Genomic DNA, 21,987 nt, shown 5'->3' with positions numbered 1-21,987 from the left:
AGACTTTTTCATGGTTCCATTCTGAGAAGTAGGTTTTTGGTGACACTGCATTAGGAACCGCTGTTCTATGTGAGGGTTGTATAGGAAATAAATTTTTTAAAGGAGCTAATCACCCCAAAATCATTTTCCCCTATTTTATTTCCCTCCACAGCCTCTGGATTTTGAAACAGCAGCTATTTCCAAAATTGTGGTCCACGCACAAAATCCTGAGCCTCTGGTACCTGGTGTCACATACAACTTGAGTTCTTTCGCCTCCTTCTTTCTTTTTGTGACGGATGTGAATGAAGTACCTGTGTTTTCCCAGCCTGTCTTCCAAGCGGAAGTCAGTGAGGATGTGGCTGTGGGCACTAAAGTGAGCAATGTGACGGCCCAGGATCCCGAAGGTCTGGACATAAGGTACAAGAGTACAGGGCTGGGGAGGCCAAGCGGTGTGCTGCAACCTCACAGAGGGGCTGAGGAGGGCTGGGAAGGGAGAGAAGCTGGCCATCCTCACAGCACCTGCTGGTCTGAGCAGGGGCTTCTTTGGCCTCGGCTCGAGCAGGTGTTTCAGACAAGTGGGAGGCAGCATCAGATTCCACTGCCGCCCACTTGCTGCATGGACCAGAGAGAGCTGGTGACTTCCGGGCATGGTGTCCACCTCCTGGACCCTGGGGAAGGGTTCCAGCCCAAGGAAGACCAGAGCTTCAGACAGAGCAGGAAGCACAGGCCCAAGTGAGGGGACAGGGCCAGCCTACAAAGGGAGGGGCTCTTGTGAATGAAGGTGGCTCGGTTCCCTTGGTGCTCTGGAGAGCTGGTCTAGGGCAGCAAGATGCATCCTCAGGCCACCCCTGGAGGGGCTGATGCTCAAAGTGGTGTGGATAAGCAAAGTGGGGAAATATTTCCATCTTAACAATTCAAAGTCCTTTTGAGTTCACTAGGACTAAACTGTCTTAAAGTATGCATACCCAATTATTTTTTTAATGTGCAATGATGATTAGTTTAGATATCTGAATGATACCTAGAGAATCTTTCGGGTCATATAGTTAATAAGGGGACAGATAGGACTTGAACCCAGACCTTTTGCTTCTATGTCTTGTGCAACATTATCTGTAAAGTGAATATTTCAGGATGGCTTAAACCAATGCATGTAGTTACAAATGACAATCCTTTAAGTTTCTCTAAACATTTGAAGGGGGTCTTGCCTCCCTTTGAGCGGGCCTTTAGGAACTTTAGTTTTAAGTCTTTCTGATTGTCATGTATATTGGCCTGTTGATTGCTATTATAAAATATGTGACTTTATAAAGAGAGATTTATTTAGCTCACATTTCTGGAAGCTCAAGGGTTACCAGATGGGGTCCAAGTGTCACTGGGCAAGATCTAAGGAGGACCCCCGGAGAGGAGATGAGGACTTCATTTTATCCCACCTGCAGGGTAGGTTGTAGGTTTGCTGATTTGTCATAGAAAAGAATTGCAGGATGCCTCAGTGAAAGGGATAGAAAGGTTGTACTAGGCAGAGTTAAAGAAGTGTACACTCAGAGAATGGCGAGCAGGCCTCAAGAGAGAGGCACATTATGGTAGGGGTTCAGGGCTTTTATGTGGTCTTTGGGGTGTCCTCAAGATGGCTGAGCTAGGATGTGTGGCCTGTTGTCTGTCAGGTACCCACTTAGTGGGCTAGGTTAGAATGCAAACCATCTGCATGTATTTGAACTGCAGAGAGACGCTGTCCACTTAACAGTGTGGCTTCCTTGAGGATGGAAGTCTGGAGTTTGTGGATCTATGGCATCAGAGGAAAAGTGCAGACACAGTTTACAGGTTGTCTCAGTTACTCTTCTCATTGCTGAGACAAAATACCCACCAGCCAAAGTTAAAGGAGGAAAGGTTTATTTGGCTTACAATTTGTAGAGGTTTCAGTGCATAGTTAACTGTCTCCAGGGCATCACAGAGGAGAAATAGTCCGTGGCAAAAGAAGGGCAGGCAGAAAGCAGCAAGCAAGAAGCTGAGAGCCTCTTTCTGTCCTTTACATCTTATCCAGGCTACCTGCCTTTAGGGCTGGTAGCACTCACACCCAGGGTGGGAACCTTTAATCCTATCCAGAACTATGCCAAACCAATCAGTTAGCTAATTTAGTAACCACACACCTTTAATCCTAGCATCACGTGTGCTAGATCCAACCACCTCTGAAAAAGTCCCATCAATGATCACATGAGGCTTTGGGGTGACATCTAGACACAGTCATAACACAGGTGAAAAGCACAGGCCCAATTTACAGCCTTGCTGTATCTTTTAGACCCTTAGGAATTTTTTGGAGGGCATTTCCTAGAAGGGAAAAAAGTATTATCACCTTGGGCAACTGATTGTGTTCTGAAGTTGCAGTGTTCTTAAAAGTACAATTTAGAAACTATTTTCCTTGTCCCCTTTCTATCTTTATTGCTTCTTTCCAAGGAATGAAGTCTTTTTTTTTTGGTACCGGGATCGAACTCGGGTCCTTGTGCTTGCGCAGGTGGCGAAACCACTGAGCTAAATCCCTGGCAATTGCTTCTTTCCTACCTCACGAGGCCATGTTAACTTAAGGACACCTCCCCCTCGGCCCCATCACCCAACATCACCATACTAAGACCCAAGCCTCCAGCCTGTGAACCCTGGAGCAAAACTGAACCTTATCCACACCACAGCAAGGAGCAGACTTACCACAGCCTGTTTTATGTTCTAACACTTGAGTTTCAGAGTGGGGAGGCGGGGAGATTGGCATGGGAGACTGGAAAGAAGGCATCCTGTAGATATAGCTCTGGACGACCAATCAAAAAGTATCTCAGGAATGAGGAACAATGAATAGTCCCAGATATACAAGGACCAGAGTTTGATCCCTGGTACCAAAAAAAAAAAAAGTTCCAGATGTAAGTCAGTTAAGAATTAATGATGACATCAAACTTTTAGCCAGAGCAATTTAATTCTCCAGCTCTACATATTTAGAATCAATCCGCAAATTTTATAGGTTCTCTCATTGAGGTATCCAGAATCCAGATGTTTCTCACTGCATCGGATGTGGTCCAAGCCATCACCATGTCTGCTGTGTATGCATCCTGCCATCCCCTATTGGCCCCGGGTTGATTCACGGTGCTACAGTTAGAATGAGTCTTTATAAAAGCACATTGTATCATCTGACTCCACTTCTAAAGCCCCCAAAGGTTTGCATCTCTTTCATGGTGAAGGACCAAGCACAAAGGATTTTTTGTCTGATGCCCATACACACAGTGCTTGGCATGTACTATATACTGAAAACAACGAACAACTACTGAGAAAAACTACTTTAAATATCATTCACATCATTTTTATTCCTAGACATGTAGCTTGTTTCCAGTACTTTTTATCATAGAAAATATTTTGAGTATGTAAGTATATAATTCTTTAACCTCTATTAAGTTATTTTTTATTTAGGTAAATAGTCTAATGATATGGACATCTTCCTGCCCTTATTGTTGCTTCCCAAAGGGCTGTGCCTGTTAGTTTTCTTGGGGTCCAAGTCTCGCCTCGATTCCACCCTTCACACACCTACCGAGTTCCACTGAAAGCACAAATATGACTGGGTTCCTTTCCTGCTTACCACCACTTGTGGCTGCCTTTCTTCTCATGGCATGGCTCTGCAAATCTCTGTTGCCACACCTTTGGCCACCCACTGCTTCTCAGATGTACCCCACTCCTCTACATGCACTGAGCTATTCCTTGGCTTCTCTGCTCTAGCTTGTGCATCTCCTATGGCTTGAAGTCCCCCATTGCCTGAATCAACGTATCTGTCAGCAAGACATCTCTGAATCCTATGAACCCCTCTGGGATCCCAGAGGGATCCATTGTGTATTTACCACATTTTTATTGGCATTATCTGAATGTGTCTGTCTCTTCCACTGGCCTAAGAGCCCCCCTGTGTAAGCCCTTCACCTGGCCCACTGCCTGGTACTGTTAAGTACTCATCTGATGTTTGTTGAATGAGGGATTCACTAAGCCACTGGTGGTCTGTGATTATCTACCTGTTTTACTGAATGTCTCTACCTCTGGGCATTTAGGTTTTCTTAATAGAGGGAGGTGTGCTGAGAGCTTTTTAAATGTACTTCTACGTTGCCTTAATTTGGATTGATTGCCTGGAAAGTTTTTTCTTCTAGAGTTTGCGACTATACCCTTCCAATAAAAAAGCATAAATACTACATTGTAATGATGAACTAGATTCTCCTTTTGAGGACAGAGGATGTAAAAATAAATATTTAACATGAGATAATGATCCTTGTTGTAAATACACAAGTGATAATACTGATATAATACAGTGATATACAAACTGTTTTGTTTTCATGCAGAATAATATAGGCTTTCTTCTATTTTCTTTTCATGAAGATATTCCCTGAGAGGCGACACAAGAGGTTGGCTTAAAATTGACCCCATCACGGGTGAGATCTTTAGTGTGGCTCCGTTGGACAGGGAAACTGAAAGTGTGTATCGGGTGCAAGTGGTGGCCACTGAAGTAGGTGAGCAAAATTCATGGGACACGGATTATCAGGGGGTGCATTGGGAAAACAAGAGGGAGGGTGAAGAACTCGAGCTCAAATCACCAGAATGGAACGGGCTTTAAACTAGAAGGATGTGAAGAGGACAGAAGTGTGAGGTAGTGCCCACCCTTCTTGGTTTTGTTAGAGATGAGAAGCACCTGTGAGCTGGGATGTCTCTGGGCAGTGTTGTCCCTGGATGTTGGCCAGCCTTCAGGGATGCCATTTGCTCTGTGGTTTTTTTTAGTAGGGGCTCCCACCTCTGTCAGGGAACTCCCACTGCCCCCACCTATACTACCTCCCCCCTCTAATGAGGTTGTGAGTTTCTCCTGGGAGCGAGGCCAAAGCAGTGGCCTAGTGATCTAGCCCACCACTTGCTCCTGGAGCTCACATCACAGCCCTGTAGGTTCTATCCTTTTGGAAGCAGGAAATGTTTTATGCAGTGTTCTTCACTTTGATGTGTGTCAGAATCATCTGGCGACCCTGCTTACTGGTGATCCTAGGATCCTACTCTTGAGATTCTAATTCAGTAGGTTTGTAGGGACTTGGGCATCTTGGTTTAGATGGAATAGGGTAAACTTTGGAAAGAAAAGACTATTATACAGGTAAGCTCAGGATGTTTGAATAATCCTTGCATAATCTTTGCAGCCGATGTAGTTCAGTTGTGGTGAAATATGTCATCCATTGGCTCTGAATGTGGAGTAACAGGGAATTTTTCAAATTAAAATAAGCTCACAGGAATCATATGCTTACCAGTCATAAGGCTGCTAATTAAGACATTGAATTCTTTGCATTTAAATGGAGTTTTCCAAGCCACAGTGGATATCTGTTGATCTTAAGCTGATCAGAGGCTCTAATTAGCTGGTAAATATATGCCTAGTTTACCAAGAAAAAAAAAATTGAACAAATTACACAATACATACATATACTTTTAGACCAATAAAAAGCAACTTTCAAAATGTGAAGCCCAATATTGGAGGCTGGAATGGGGAACAGAGAAGGAAATCATAAAACTGGTCCCTGTATGTGAAAAGATTAAGAAAAATAAAGTTACCACAGTCAAATGAAACCGAAGCAGGCAGAAATGCATAACTTCTGTGCCAACTTCAGAATGGCAGTGTGAGTGGATGGGCCCTCTGAGCCGGGTCAGGGGCAGCCTGTGTCACTGCCTTAGCTGGAGTGAATTCCACTGTCACATTGTGTACTCCTAACTCTTGATTTAGAGACTCCCAGTTAGTCAGCGAAAGGTTCTGGCTCCTCACCCTTCATGCCGTGAGCCCCTACATCATTCTGCAGGGCTCCATACTTCTCTGTGGATATGTTCGAGGCATTTCTCACACTTGAGAAATTTCACGAATCAACTGTCCAAACACTGGTCCATTTTCAGTTGCTGGCACTGAAATAATGTAAATAGACAAAATGACTTCAAGAACGCCAGTGGGTTTTCCCCTCTTGTTTAGTCAGGGACATAGAAGACAGTTGGGAAAGAAAACAAGAAAACAGGGTTGACTGGAACTGAAGCAAAGTCAAATTGTAGAAAGAGTGTGTTTGACGTTGGGGAGAAAATAGTCTGTTTATGTGGCACTGACAGCCTGTACTATGCACATAGTATAACAACTTACCTGTCATACAACACTGTGAGGTATGTTCTATTATGGAGCAAAATTAGTGGAGAGAGAAATCAAAGCGCCGGGCAATTAAGTAACTTGCCCAAGATCACACGGCTACCCACTGGTTGTGTAGCACATTACAGGTTTCTCCACACAATATAACACATAACATTTGTGCGGCCTTTTACTATTTTCTACAACACTCAATTCTATGTGGAATCTCCACGAAGCTACGTTTTTCAGCTGAAGAAAGGTGGTATAGATTCTGACCTGTCATTTGTAAGGCAGTGCTGAGGTCTGAAGGAGAGTTTGAGCATTAGCTAGACCTTGGGGTAGAAACCTACTTCTCACCACCTGTGTGACCTCGAGTAAGTCACACAACGTCTCTGAGTGTCAGTCTTCCCATCTGTAAATGTGCAGCAGCAGTTTTGAAGCAATAGTATACAGATCTTTGTTGGTATTATCATTAAGATTTCAGCGATAAAACCAGGTCTTTGATTCTAAGAGCTTCTCTCTACTATCTCAATAGGCATACGTGCTTAAATGTTGAACTTTTTAAAAGAAAGAAATATTCTTAGTAAGAGGACAGTGAGCATGCTGACACCACGTTTCAATCATTCCATTTCTTAGGCGGGTCCTCCCTGAGCTCCACCTCGTTTTTCCACCTGGCCCTCAAGGATGTGAATGACAACCCCGCAAGGCTGGCCAAGGACTACACAGGCTTGTTCTTCTGCTACCCCCTCAGTGCGCCTGGAAGTTTGGTGTTCGAGGCCACGGATGATGATAAGCAGACATTCCGGGGTTTCCACTTCACATTTGCCCTCGGCAGCGAAAGCTTACAGAACGACTGGGAAGTTTCCAAGATCAACGGTGAGTTGTCAAAGATACTTCAGAAAAACACGGGGGGTTGATGAAATTAGGTTTTATTTGCCTTGGGGGGTGGTTTTTCAGAACTCAGGACTGAGCTTTTTCATATGTTCCAGGAACCTTATAAGAAGTCTCCGAAGGGAAGGAAGCCCCAGGCCCACTAAGCGTTTGCTTCAGTGTAGTTGGATAGCTGGATAATTGAGCATCATGTGCAGTTTCCAATGACAGCTGAGAAACAGATTTCACAAATTTTAAAACTTTATTCAGATGTACATTACACATAGTCATTGTGTACAGTTGTATAAGAATTGGTATATGTAAAGATCACTGAAATCATCAGCACAATGAGTATTTCACCATGCCTAAAAGTTTTTCTTGCCTCATTGCAAGCCCTCCTTCCCACCTCCCCACTCCTAAGGCAACCACTGATCTCCTTTCTGATACTATCAGTTTTTTTCAATAATGTTATGTAAATAGAATATGATATGTATACATTTTTGTCTGCTTCTTCCACTTAGCGTAATTATTCTGAGGGATGTTGTTGCATGTACCCATACTTCTTTATGACTGCATCACCTGGCGATCATGTCGTTTAGGTTGTTTACAACTGCTCTGGACATTTGTTAAGTATTTTGTAGGGACATACATTTTCCTTTTTTAGTTAAATATGAGGGAGTGGAATTGGCAGGTTATATGGTTGATGTATGGTTAAATTTTTAAGAAAATATCAAATTACTTCCCAAATCATTTTTAATATTTTACATTTCCACAGATAAGAGAGTTTCAGTTGCTCAGCATTCTCCCCAATGCTGGCTACACTCAGTTTAACTTTATTCATTTGCATGTGAACAGTAGTGTCTTATGATTTTAATTTGTATTTCCTAAAGACTGACGTGCCAAGCATCTTCTCATGTGCTGGTTTGCCATCCATATATCTTCATTGGTGAAGTGTCTGGTCAGATATTGTTCCTTTAAATTGAGCTGTTCAGCTGCTATTGTTGAATTGTAGGCATTTGAAAAATACATATACTTTGTCCAATGTATCTTTTGTAAATACTCTCTCCTAGGAAATTCCATTTAAATTTTTTAGTAGTGTCTTTTAACAAGCAGATTTTTTTAAACGAACAAATTAATTTGATTTTGCTTCATCTATAATTTGTGATTTTTTAAATGTTTAAAAAATGTTTACCAAACTCAAGGTCACTAAAATTTTTTACTTTTTTTCTTCCCCCAAATTTTACAGGTTTAGCTCTTACATTAGTTCTGTAATTCCAGTTAATTTTTTAATATAGTATAGGGTAAAAATCAAGGTTCATTTTTTTTAATATGGCTAAGTTTTCTAACACCATTTATTTAAAACATTACCTTTTCCACATTGAATTTTCTTGGCAACTTTGTCAAAAATCAAGTAACCCTATATGTGGCCCTCTGAACTTTCCTTTCTGTTCCATTGATCTAGCTTCATATCAATACCCCATTGCTCTGGTTACTGTGGCTCTGTAAGATTTGAATTTAGCAGTATGATTTTTCCTTTTTCAAAATTATTTTATCACTTCTGGGTGTTTTGCATTTCCATATAATTTCAGAGTGTAGCTTGTTCATTTCTACTGAAAGCAGCCTGTTGAGATTGTGAATGGACTGGACTGAATCTACATGGAAGTTGGGGGGTGGGTCTTCTGATTCAGTATGTCTCTTCCTTACTTTCTTTCAGCAATATATTTTTCTTTCATGCATTTTTTTTTTTTTTGGTACTGGGAATAGAACTTAGGGCCTTGTCCTTGGCAGGTAGGCACTGTACCACTGAGTTACCTCCATGGTCAGCTATATTTGCTTTCAATGTAGATTTTTTTTGGCAAAATTTTCTCTAAGCATTTCATATTTGATGCTCTTTTAACTGATATTTTAAAGATTTATATTTCAAAATATTTCTAGGATATAGGAATATAATTCATGATTTTTGGATGTTGATCTTATATCCTACATCCTTGCTGTCTTCACTTACTAGTTCTTATATTTTTTAGATTCCATAGGTTTTCTACATAGACAGTCATGGTGTCTGTGAAAAGTGAGTTTTGTTTCTTCCTTTCTAATGTACTTGCTTGTTGTTTATCTTGTTTTACTGCCTACTGAAATCTTGAGTACAATATAGTATTGAATAGAGGTAGTGACAGCAGAAATATAGTACCCCGACTAAATCCAGATTTCAGGGAGAAAGCATTCAGCCTTTCACTATTAAGCATGTTAGTGATAGGCTTTTTGTAGATCATCTTACTAGGCTGAGGACTATACTTTCTATTCCTAATTTGCTGGGGTTCTTTTCTTTTAAAGCAGGCATGGATGTTAAAATTTTCAGTGTTTTTTCTCTGTTCACGAGATAATTGTATGGTTAATTTGTTTTTTTGGTTTTATGGTTAATTTTTTTAATTGGCAAATTATATTGGCTCCATTAGATCTTAAGGGCTACTTGGTGATGAAATATGAGATTTGTTAAAATTTTAAGAATTTTTTTGCATTATAGTCATAAGGGATATTGGTCTGTATTTTTTCTTATGTCTTTATCTGATTTTGGTATAATAATATTGGCCTTATGAAATGAGTTAGGAAATGCCCTACTTCAATTATCTGGAATAATGTGTGTAAAACTGGTACTATTTCCTCCTTAAATTTCAGGAAATTTACCATTGAAGTCATTTGGGATTTGAAGGTTTTAGTTTTCTTGGTTGAGCTTGTATCTTTAAAATAATTTGTTACTCTATTGGCATACAGCTATTCGTATTTTATTCTCAATATCTGCAGATATGTAGTGATATCACTTCACTTGCTCTTGGTAAATTATATTTCTGCTAAATCTGGCTGGAAGCTTATTAATTTTATTGATATGCTTAAAGAATCAGCTTTTGGTTTCATTGCTTTAGCTTGCATTTCATTGACCAAGTCTTTATTCCCTTTATCTTATTTTGTTTCATTTGTTCTTTTCCTAATTTGAAACCCATTTTTATTTATGTACATAGGCATTTGGTATACAAATTTATTTTTTAGTATTACTTGGCTGCATTCCATAAAGTTTGACATATTGTGCTTTCATTAGTTCAAAATAATTTTCCTTTATATTTCTTCTGTGATCTATGGATTATTTAGAAGTGTTAGTTTCCAAGTATTTGGGGGGGATATTTCCTACATCTTTCTGATTTCTAATTTAGTTCTATTGTGACCAGACAAAAGATATTTCTTTGTATTCTTATTTGCATTGTTTCTTTTATCATTTGTTCCCTTGGAAGTAATGTTTTTCCCCCCTCAAGATGCTTTTTTAAAAATTTATTTTATTTTTTTGGCACCAGGGATCGAACTTGGGTCCTTGCATTTGCGAAGCAGGTGGCAGAACCACTGAGCTAAATCCCCAGCTCTCAGGATGCTTTAAAAATATTCTATCACTAGTTTTCAGTAACTTGATTATCTGCCATGGTATAATTTTGCTCAAAGTTTTGTTAATTTTCTTAGATCTGAGGGTTTAGAGTTTCTATCATACTTACAAAAAAAATTTAGTTATTTCAAATACTTTCTTTTTCCACTCTTTCTTCCCTTTGAGGGATTCAATTACATATAATCAGGTCATTTGAAGTCCTCTTAAGGTTCTATGGTGTTATGTTTCTTTTTCACTTTTTCTCTGTATTTTATTTTTGATAATTTATACGTCTTAAAACTCCATCCCATGATGGAATGCTTGACAGATGAGTTTGCAGTTGCTATGTTTTTGGTATACTGGGCACAAGACAAAGAACCTATGCCAATGTCCTTGCCTCCAGCTTTGGTGCCACTGTCTAAAAGAAAAATGTGGGTTGGATCCTTTGCAGAAAAAGCTAAATATGATTAAATCTTCCTGAAAACAGGTTTACCTTCTACCTAAATAGCCCGTATTTGGGCATTATGTGACACAAAAGGACTGTGGGAGCTTTCAAAGGATCAGTTTGCTTTGGCTTTTCACTTAATCAAAAGTTAATAAAAGGTATTGATCTTCCTCACATTCTTACTCCTGAGATGATTCCACCATCAGACAGGATGACTTTACAAAAGAACATCATAGGATCAAGTCCTGTTGCAGATTTCTCTGCTATTAAGGAGCTAGATACCCTTAATAATGAAATAGTTGACCTGCAGAGGGAGAAGAGTAATGTGGAACAGGAGCTTAAGGAGAACGAAGATACTATTAAACAGAGGGCAAGTGAGGTTCAGGACCTTCAAGATGAAGTTCAAAGGGAGACTGTTAATCTGCAAAAACTACAGGTCCAGAAGCAGCAAGTACAGGAACTTCTCTAAGAACTAGATGAGCAGAAAGCCCAGCTAGAGGAGCAACTCAAAGAAGTCAGAAAGAAATGTGCTGAGGAGGCCTAGTTGAACTCATCTTTGAAAGCTGAAATAACTAGTCAAGAATCACAGATCTCTACTTATGAGGAAGAACTGGCCAAAGCTAGAGAAGAGCTGAGCCGGCTACAGCAAGAAACAGCAGAATTGGAGGAGAGTGTGGAGTCAGGAAAGGCTCAGCTGGAACCTCTTCAACAGCAACTGCCAGATTCACAGCAGGAAATCATTTCAATGCAAATGAGGCTGATGGAATTGAAAGATCTGGAAAATCATAATGATCAATTGAATTGGTGCAGTAGCCCACACAGTGTTCTTGTCAATGGTGCAACAGATTATTGTAGCCTCAGCACCAGCAGCAGTGAAGCAGCCAACCTTAATGACCCTGCTGAAGGCCCGAGCAACCTAGAGTCTGAGCCCATACACCAGGAGTCTCCAGCAAGAAGTAGTCCTGACATACCACCTTCTGATGTGACTGATGAAAAGGAAATGGTGACTGCAGCTGTTAATGAAAAAGTTTGTCCTGAAGTTGACAGTTACAGACATGTAAAAGAGGAAGATCCATTTAATGTAGAATCAAGTTCATTGACAGATCCAGTTGCATATACAAACTTGGATTTTTTCCAGTCCGATCCTTTTGTTGGCAGTGATCCTTCTGGGAAAATTGACCCATTTGGTGGTGTTCCTTTCAAAGGTTCAGATCCTTTTGCACCTAACTAAACAGTAATCCTCTACTGACCCTTTTGCCACTTCAGGTACTGACCCTTTTGGTACACCCAGCAACAGCAATAATGCATTGGTATAAACATTGAAGCATAATGATCCTTTTGCTCCTGCTGGAACAGTTGTTACTGCAGCAAGTGATTCAGCAACAGACCCCTTTGCTTCTGTTTTTGGAAATGAATAATTTGGAGATGGATTTGCTGACTTCAGCACATTGTCAAAGGTCAACAATAAAGATCCTTTTAGTTCAACTACATTGAGCTCTGTCAGCAGTATGGTCATTCCAAAATATGCATTTGAGGAAACATTGGCCCAGCACTGCCACCAAAGACTGGAACTCCAACAAGACCCTTCCTGCCACCACCTGGGAAAAGACCCATCAACAAATTGGATTCTTCTGATCCCTTTAAAGTGAATGACCCATTTCAGCCTTTCCCAGGCAGGGATAGCCCCAAAGAAAAAGATTCTGCTGTTTTATGATCCATTCACTTCTACTTCTACTACTGCCAACAAAGAGGCTGACCCAAACAATTTTGCTAACTTCAGTGGTTATCTCTCTGAAGAAGATATGATTGAATGGGCCAAGAGGGAGAGTGAGAGAGAGGAAGAACAGAGGCTTGTCCAACTGAACCAGCAGGAACAAGAAGACCTAGAACTGGCTATTGCACTTGGCAAATTTGAGATATCAGAAGCATGAAGAATTTGCTTGTCCTTTGTCAACAATACAATATTCTTCTTCCTGAATACTAAGCTATTTACCATGTGTATCAAAACTACCTATGAGCATGGAAATACAAAAGGTTTAAGGTTTCTGTAAATGTGACAAAGTCTAGGATTTTTTAAAAAATTCTATTTCACATTTGTCTCTCTATTTTTTCCTCAAAACGGTAAGTCAGATGAGACAGCTTCACAGGCTTCTGTCTGGTGTGCATTTGCTGTGAGCTTCTGCCTGCCTGTGCTATTTCACTGTACAGCCAGAGCACCCAAGCTTCTGTGTTCACCCTGTGCGACCTTGACCTGAGTTTTTCCCCTGGGAGCCAGTGAGGCTCTTACAGTGTGCAGTATTCTTCCCCGCTTTGAACAGCTGAAGGAGGGCAAGGAAAGAACCTATTTCTTTTATGTGTGGTACAAATTGGGTAGTTTAAAGTGAATTTTAAAATTTCCTTATAGTAAAATACTGTTTAATTTGTTTTTTAGAGACAAGGAAAAATATTTTGCATAGATCAACTCCACTATTGAAAAAGGATTGCTTTGGGTTGAACCATTTTAATTTGAGAGTCAAATTAAAACATCAAAGCTTCATGTGTGAAATATATTTTTAAAAACAATTTTGTCTGGATTTGAAGAACCTTAGATCAACAGATATGTTGCTAATTAACAACATCAGTTTCTTACAAACACTATTTGTACGCAAATGTTCATTTTAAGTGCCAGCAGAGAAACTTTATCACTTACTCCTAACATGCAGCCATTCTGCCTTTGCTTTGGCATTGTCCTCTTTAGTTCATGATAGGTTATTCTTGCACTTTTGCAGAAGAAACTAGCAAGCTAGCACTGGAAGGTACTTTAATTTTTCTTTCTTTAGTTTCTTATTTAATGAAGGCTCAACTACTTGAAATATAAAAACTCACTGAATACAAATGGAAAAGTGACATGTATTATATCATATTGCTTTTTGTTCAACTTTGTGGTTTAGTGTATTTACTCTCCTTGTTTTTCACCTATAAAATCGACAAACTAGCAAAAAAAGAAATTCAACTGGGAAAGAAAAGAGCCGCCAAAATATCAAAATTTTTCATGTGTTAAGAGCTCATTAGCAGACAAGCCCAGACCTAGCAGAAAGCTGAATTTGAGATAGATGGTGAAGTAGTCTGTAATTGTACTCTTGCTTTTAAGCGTGTCACTGACTTGGGTAATTTATTAAATACCAGGATAAAGAAACGTGCGCTTGAAAACTAACCGAAGTTCTCTGGGGTCACAAGTCGAGGTGGTATTGATCAGTATTAACAGACTAAGTTATTACCTAGTCTATAAATAAATGCAAAATATCTAATTTCATCTTGAAATGGTGCTGTTTTTCTTTTACACACAATTGGACAGCTGGCATTTAAAACAAACTTAAACCACTTTCTTGCACTGCTAATAAGTTTTCTACTTTTGTAAATAGAAGCATTGCAGCATAAAAAATCAAACATATGAAGCAAGACTGAATCATAATCACAAGGCTTTAATTTTGATAAACTAAATCACTGACTAAGGATTTACTGCAAACATTGATGGAGAAGGTAGCGTTGGGAGTTGTAGGTTGAATTTTCTGGGAGATTTTTTTCCTTCCCCTTACTCTTCAGGAGAAAGGTAAGTTGACTTGAACAACCTTATTTTGCACTGGGAAAATGAACAAATGTTTGAAATGCTTTTTTTTTTGGTATAGGGGGTAGAATTCAGGTCCTTATGCTTATGAGGCAAGTGGCAGAACCACTGAGCTAAATCCCTTGTTGAAATGTTTTTAAAAATATTTTTTTAATTAAAAAAAACCACTCTGGAAAATATTAAAGTGTCTGTAACTTATAAACATCAACTTTTGATGTAATAAGTGTACCTAATCTTAATGTATGTTTAACTGGATTATAGATTCTTATCTTTTGTTAAAATATGTATACTCAGTGGACCAATATAATATTAAAAGTATGTATATATTATATAAATATATATCTATATCTCCATGCTTGCTTGTGTAGGATGAATGTCTTAGAGTCATTTGTGATATTTTATGTTGTTGACCCTGGCTTGAGGGCCTGTGCTTTTAAAGGACAGATATATATTGCCAAAAGCTAAGTGGCACTACTTAGAGAGTTTTAACCATCTTCTACAAACCAGTTCAGCTTTATTTGGGCTCTCTTTATAGAATTTTCTCTTATCTTTCAAACATCTAAATTGCAGGTTGTAATTATGAAAATAATAAACTTTAATAACAAAGCATCCTATCCATAACAAAAACTCACGACTTTTTTCTCTTATTTTCAAATTGCCATTAATCCCATGTAGTAATTTTTCATATCAAATTTTATAGTTTTCATCTCTAAGTAAGTGGGGGGGCTTCATGTTTTCTATATCTATACTTAACACTGTAAATGTTTTTTCTGGGTTCCTGAACATAAATTACTATAAATAACTATTTTCTTGTCTTTGGCAACTATTAATGTCACCTTTGTATAGTTTTGATTGATTTTTCTCTTTTTCTGACATGTCTTTTTTATTAAATGTCAGGGATCTGGGTGCCAAATACTTTTATATTCCCGTAAATATTCTTGAGCCTTATTCTGAAATGCGGTTAAGTTACTTGGAAATAGTTTGATGCTTTCACATACTGTTTTTAAGTTTGGTTAGGCAAGGCCAAGGCAACATTTATTTTAGGGCTAATTTTTCCCAACTGCTGGGCCAAAAACCTGTCTGTGATCTGAACCTGATGCTCCATGAATGGTGAGGTGTTCCACTCTGACTCCCAGGACAGGAACAGTTCCTGGCCCTTTATGAACACCAGAGATTGTTCTGCCTAGTTGCTTGTTCTTTTCCCATGCCTGGGTAATTCCCTTATGGACATGCTCTGCCCTGTACTCAGTAAAAACTTGGCAGATTTGTACAGTGAGTATGTGGGCTCTTTCCCCCTCTCCCTGGTTCTCTGCTCTGAGCTCTGGTCACCTTGACCTCTCCTTATTCCAGCTCTATTGCCTAACTTGGGGTCATGCCTGGGCTCCTGTCTCTGCACTGACCTGGACATTCTATGTCGTAAGAACTTATATCATTTGTCATCTTTCAGTGATCACTGTCCTTTATCTAATGTCCGGTGTCTTTAAAACTATGGTTTCATGTATTTTTCTGTTCTTTGAGTTGGTTTTGGTGGAACGATAAATCCACCCGGATCCCTGTTAAGTCATTTTTAGGAGTAAAAGTGGAAGCCATAATTTTTAGGTCTGAAAATCTTTCCCCAAATTCTGGAAAGGTTCTAGGCATGAATGGGATGGCATTAGAAGAATGAAGAATGAGTTGCAATAAGATCAAAACTATTTTTAGAAATTGAGCCTTAAGGCAGTGCTGTTTAGGGTTTCTAAGTGCAAGAAGACTGTGATGTACCTTACAGAGATAATGATGTTAGATCCCATGTGTTGAGGCAGGAGTTCTAGTGCTGCCAACTCTCAGATCAGAGTTAACAGGATACCCTAAATAAGGCCATTAGATAAGGCATCTTTAAAGTGAAACACAGGAAACAAGCCTATATGTCCATCGCAGTTCTGTGTCTGAGGGAATAACCCTGTGTTTCTCTTAGAAGCACAGGTTTAATATTTACTAAAACAGTATTTGGGGCAAATTTATAAACACTTCTGGGAGTAATACGAACTAAATGTCTTTAGTATGCATTTCCACCAAGAATTCCTGAGCTGATCATGTAGCCTTCATTTACAATGAGAAGTTACATGTGGAAGGATGCAGGTGATACTTTGAGTGATTTGACCCATAGCTAACCCTTTCCCAGTCACCCTGAGTATATAATACAAGGAGTTCTTTCTGCCGATCCAAGAGTCTGAAGATTCATTCTGTGTCATTTCTGTTCTCCCTGTTCTGACAGGCACTTTTGCCAGGCTTTCCACGAAGCACACCAGCTTTGAGGAGAGAGTTTACAAGATACCGATCCGCATCAACGATGGGGGCTGGCCACCTTTGGAAGGGACGGTCAATTTACCAGGTCGGTATTTTGCTACAGGCAACTTAGGGTAGTATCTGTCACTGCAGGAGGTTTAGAGAATACTTGTTTTTGATATAGGATTCTGCAACTATTCACCTGAAAAGTGATCCTACCAAATGCCCTTCTGTTTTTTAGTTACTTTTTGCACCTGTGTGGAAGGCAGCTGTTTCCGGCCAACAGGTAGACAGGCTGGGATACCCACTGTGGGTCTGGCAGTTGGTATACTCCTGACCACTTTTCTATTCATTGGTGAGTGTAACTTCTCAGCTTTAAGAATTCCTATCTCTGGTTTCAGCAATGTGAGCTCATTTCAGGGCCGTCTTCAGGGCTTGGTCTGGTGGAGGCTCACATAGTAACCAAGGGATTAGTCAAAGACGAAGACCACCAGTCCACTACACCAACTTTCCTGGTTGCTTTAGAACCACCCTCTACATAGCACTGCCTTAATACTTTAAGAAATATTCCAGAAGAGGCTTTATATTAGTCACCTTTTCTTTACTGTAGCAAATACCTGTGATAGACAACTTATAAAGAGAAAGGGTTTGTTTTGGCTCATGGTTTCAGAGGCCAGTCCATGATTGATTGCCCTGTTGCTTTTGGGCCTGTGGGCAGGCAGCACATGGCAGAGCAAAGCCATTGACCTCATGGCTGGGAATACACAAGAGAAAACACTATCTCCTCTGAAGTATTCTCAACTGTTCAAGTAATTAAGCATTCTTTCAGTCATAGAAGAAAAAAACCAGATCCCAGCTGTCACATTGGACTCTATTCATGGGTTGAAAAGGGCCCTCCTTTATACCCTTTGGTCCAAACTCCTTCGGACATGAAGGCCTTCATGACATGGCTGCCACACATCCTAACATGCATGGTAATGTTATGCCTCACTGAGAACCACCATCTACTGCACACCTTTCATACAGTTCGAGCAGCTATTTAAGGTTCTACTCACCATGCTCCTTTCTACTTCTATGACTTTTATTCTTTTACCTACCCAATTTGAAAGGATTCTTTGAGTTCATATACCAAACAGTAATTTTCTTACATATTCATTTAACCTCATAAATTCAAAGAATTACAGAGGTAGAATTAATAGGCTTTTATAGTTTAATAATCTCAAGCTTATTTTGAAAAGAATATTAAAAGATTTTTAATGGACTTTTGAGCAACCAGTCCTTTCTATGATGATTTCTCCTGTGATCTTACTAATAATTTCCTTAAAACATCTCCAGTTTTCATAGTGGGCTTTGGTAGCACACATTTAGTGCTAAGATGTACAATGTAATTTTGGTAGGAGACATCTGAACTCAGATATTCTACTCAGGGTCACTCAACAGTGTACGTAGGCTGGAACTATGAGGAAGCTATCCAAGAAAATTTAGATTTGGGGTGGACACAAAGTAGGCATTAGGTAGGTGAACAGGTCAGAATGGCTCTCTGGGGGTTCTGATTGGACTGTTCTCTAGGGAAAGGGAAGAATATGTACAAAGTTCAGGAATATACTCAAGGGGTATAGGACATTGGGCCCCTTAGTTCTTGGCAGAGATCCAGTGACAGACACCAAGGTTCGATATGATTTGGGACTTGATACATACCAACTGATTAAAAGTGATAAGCTTACTTATCCAAGAATACCAATTCCTAGATTCCTTAATTCACTAGGGCAACAAAACTTTGGTGAACCACACACAAAAATAGTTATGAGTCATTTTTTTCTATCATGATACTACTTTATAAGGGACTAACAGTACATTTGAAAAGTCCATTTATTTGACACTGAATTTTCTCTTTCAGGTATAATTTTAGCAGTTGTGTTTATTCACATCAAGAAGAAAGGCAAGAATAATGTTAAAAATGCTCAGGCATCTGAAGTCAAGCCCCTGAGAAGCTGAATTTGAGAAGGAATGTTTGACTTTATACTACATCAAGTGCTATCTCAATGACACAAGTGTTTAATCTCATTTTACTTTTCATCCAACATATGCGCTGTAATTTTTTTACAGATATTCCCTCTTGCCCTGAAATATTTTACTTTTAGATAATTCATATACCATAGACGTTAGAAATATTTTCCATTTTCCCATGACATTTTTCCCCTCTGTAAAGCCTCAAACTTAACCCAAACTAAAAATGTGTGTTCTTCCCCTTTGGGGAAAGACAGAGCTGCTTAAATATTCAGGACATTTTTTTTGTTTCATCAAAGGGAGTTATCAGTTATCCATCTTACAACTTTCTGGATTCCATGAATGCTTTTTCTAATTCCATCCTATGCCCCATTTGTCCATATCTCCTTTTACTGAATTACAATAGAACAAAGTGAGGTCTTGGGAAGAAATAAAAGAGCAGCCTTCCCCCCCTGGTAACAGAAACTGTTATTAACCACCCTTAACCTAATGTGTCAGTGTTGCTCTCCTGCTTGGGATGGCCCAGGGCCCAGAAAACACCCAACACTGTTTCTGAAAAAGCTTACTTCATAAACCGGGGGGCGGAGACCAACCAGGCACCTGGGTTTACTCACTACCTACCATGCTTACATGCCACACATGTTTTCTTTTGTATATTAATAAAGTTTTGGTTATTATATATTTAACATGTGAAAGAAAATAAGCATGAAAGTGGTGATAAAAATCAAGAATAAAGGTTGGTCCTGGTTGTTTTTGTTTCCCTGATCGCTCTGCCTGGTTCTTTTCATTTGTTGATGGGAAGGACTGGATAACAATGGTTATGGTTATCTATCATTTACTGAAATTGCGTCTCTAGTCCAAGAGGAGGGGTCCACAATAAAATAAAAATCACTGCTCACATGATTGAGGTGTTCTGCCAAAAATAGTGTTTCTCATCACCCCTATAGATAGTTTCTTTTTTAAGGAGATGGGGTCTTATGTTTCCCAGGCTGGCCTCACACTGTTGCACTCAAGGGATCTTTCAGCCTCCTCAGCCTCCTGAATGGCTGAGACTATCAGCGTGTGCCACTGCACCTGACAGTTTTTGTTTTTAACCTGACAGTGTTTTTAATCAAGGAGTGGTTGTGATGTGATATTTAAGTCACTTAAAATTGGATATTACTTGCTCTGTTTTTAGGAAATCATAGCATCATTACTAAAAGGCAGTGTGCTGAGGTGAACGCAGGGTTTTCTCCTGCCTCAACTCCATATTTTCCTCTCTGGCACACCTGGCATTACCTGCTAACAGGCTGTTCACACAGAACTTCCTCATCTGAAGTCACTGATCAGCATTTATATTGCGCATGCCATTTCTCCCCTGGTTGGGTCCTTCCAACCTTCTCATCCTCCCACAACAAAATCCTACCCATTCCTAAAATTCGTTTTTATTTTTATTTTTTTGGTACCAGGGATGGAACTCAGGACCTTGTGCTTGTGAGGCAGGCAGCAGCACCACTAAACTAAATCCCCAGCCCTTAAAATCCATTTTTAAAAACTGCCCTATGTGGGAAGCCTTCTCTGATTTTCTTTTTTCTTAAAAATATATCCATTGCAAATTTATTATGCATTAGGAAGCTTAACCTAAAAACCAGCAGTAAAAAGATACGCAATTTCTGTCCATGTCTGAACAGGTTTCAAAATATATTTTCTTTTAAATGTATTCAGTCAGTACATAATCCTTTATAAAAGTTGTATATATTTTTTCTGTCAATACCTTCATTACATTTATAAATACAAGATTTATACAGCACTCCATCAAAAAAAATTAAAACCCTTACAAATATCTACATATATTTCGTACCTATAAAACTTTCAAAGGAGTGCTTTGTTAAATTGGAAGGCCCTAGTTAATGGTCCATTTACTGTGCAGCAAAATACATATAAATCTGTAAAGTTGTCTTTGTCCATAAAACATCTCAAAAAATTAGCAAGTCACTTGTGAAACTGGACTTCACTAAACCCTCATATTTTATAAAGGAATTTAATGTGCATATCCCATGAGATTCAGAAGTCTGATAAAGAGATTGCGATGAAGATTAATTGAAAACAAATGCATACTACATAGCAGTTAAGGCAGGTGTGTGATGGATGAGAAAAACTAAGGAGGAGGACATGGGAGATGTGGGAAAAAACAAATAGTAATAATGTATTACAAGAGAACTGAGATATAAACTCCACTGGTGTGCAGTAACTAACAGCCTCTCAGGAATGTTCAAATGATTAAAACCTTTCTTAGAAGTTTAGTCTTCCATTTCTTTGTTGCTATTAGAAGACTTCTTTTTTTTGTATTTTGGAGACAGGTGGTCTTGCAGTGTTGCCCAGGCTGGGCATGAATTCACAATACTCCTGCCTTAGCCTCCTAAGTAGCTGGGATTACAGGTGTGCACCATTACACCCACCTAGATGAGGTTTTGTTTTGCTTTGTAAAATCACTGTGGATCTGACCAGGATGCTAGGTGCAGTAATGTGATTTGCTATTTTAATACGATTTCAATTTGTAAGAAAGATTTCCTTCATCTGCTAAAGATGATCATTAGTCAATATTATTTGTTTAATAAGACAAGCATAGGAAATAGAAAAAAACAAAGGGAGAGTAAAACTATAGTTTTTTGTTTGGCCTTTGGACAAAGGCAATGGATCCCTGATACTGAGTGGTTACTCTTAAGAGTGGCCACTCATCAATACCTGTGGGCTAAAATTTTGGGGTGTCATCCAGAGGAGGTGGAAGGAAGAAAGAAGGGAATCTTTACCTGAAATCTTGCCCAAGATGGCAGTTCCACTACAATCCTGCACTTTCTAGTGAAAAGAGTGTAGAAAGAGCACTGTCTCTCTTACTCCAGTTATTAAAGGAAAGCCTTTTTTTTTTTTTTGAGACAGGGTCTCATTGTGTAGTCCAGGCTGGCCTTGAACTTGCTTTGTAGTCCAGGCCAGTCTTGAACTTGTGATCGTCTTGTCTTAGCCTTTGAATGCTGGGATTACAGACATGTATCACCCTGCCAAGCAGAAAGCCATTTTCTCTGAGAGATATGAACTTTTCTATTTGAGATTCAAAGTTTGGATTCCAGATAACCTTGAGAGCGGCACACTATTTGCACACTACTTTGTTCTAATGTACAAACAGAAAAAGAATGGAAAAAAAAGAACAAGAGGAGAGAGAGATAGGAGTAGAAGGAAGAAGGAATCACTTATCAACCTGGCCCCTCCAGCACCATGAAGTCTCCATGTGGTGTGGCTCCCCTGAA

At 39.3% G+C, this 21,987-nt stretch overlaps 1 protein-coding gene, 1 long non-coding RNA gene and 1 pseudogene across 4 annotated transcripts in view; 2 read left to right on the top strand and 1 right to left on the bottom strand.

Moving 5' to 3' along the window:
• The window catches only part of Cdh17 (cadherin 17), an 80,060-nt gene extending 60,589 nt beyond the window's left edge, over window positions 1–19,471 (top strand). For both annotated transcript variants that reach the window (XM_004850106.3, XM_021262641.2), the window contains exons 13-18: window positions 152–396; window positions 4,360–4,490; window positions 6,749–6,988; window positions 16,689–16,805; window positions 16,941–17,054; window positions 18,597–19,471. In XM_004850106.3, coding sequence (XP_004850163.1) covers window positions 152–396; window positions 4,360–4,490; window positions 6,749–6,988; window positions 16,689–16,805; window positions 16,941–17,054; window positions 18,597–18,694 — 945 coding nt within the window. In that variant the 3' untranslated portion in view covers window positions 18,695–19,471. The remainder of the gene's footprint in view (window positions 1–151; window positions 397–4,359; window positions 4,491–6,748; window positions 6,989–16,688; window positions 16,806–16,940; window positions 17,055–18,596) is intronic.
• Window positions 1–21,987, bottom strand: part of LOC110350323 (uncharacterized) — a 73,062-nt gene that overhangs the window by 10,136 nt on the left and 40,939 nt on the right. The window lies entirely within an intron of this gene.
• Window positions 10,034–16,805, top strand: LOC147824061 (epidermal growth factor receptor substrate 15 pseudogene; annotated as a pseudogene). The gene is made up of 2 exons (XR_015442828.1): window positions 10,034–14,419; window positions 16,689–16,805. The product of XR_015442828.1 is annotated as an epidermal growth factor receptor substrate 15 pseudogene (transcript).

The sequence above is a fragment of the Heterocephalus glaber genome, unplaced genomic scaffold (genome assembly GCF_053883595.1).
Source record: "Heterocephalus glaber isolate CG9 unplaced genomic scaffold, H.glaber_assembly_v1.0 deba00001555, whole genome shotgun sequence".
In the NCBI taxonomy this organism is placed as follows: Eukaryota; Metazoa; Chordata; class Mammalia; order Rodentia; family Bathyergidae; genus Heterocephalus; species Heterocephalus glaber.
This window is presented reverse-complemented; position numbering and strand designations above follow the sequence as displayed.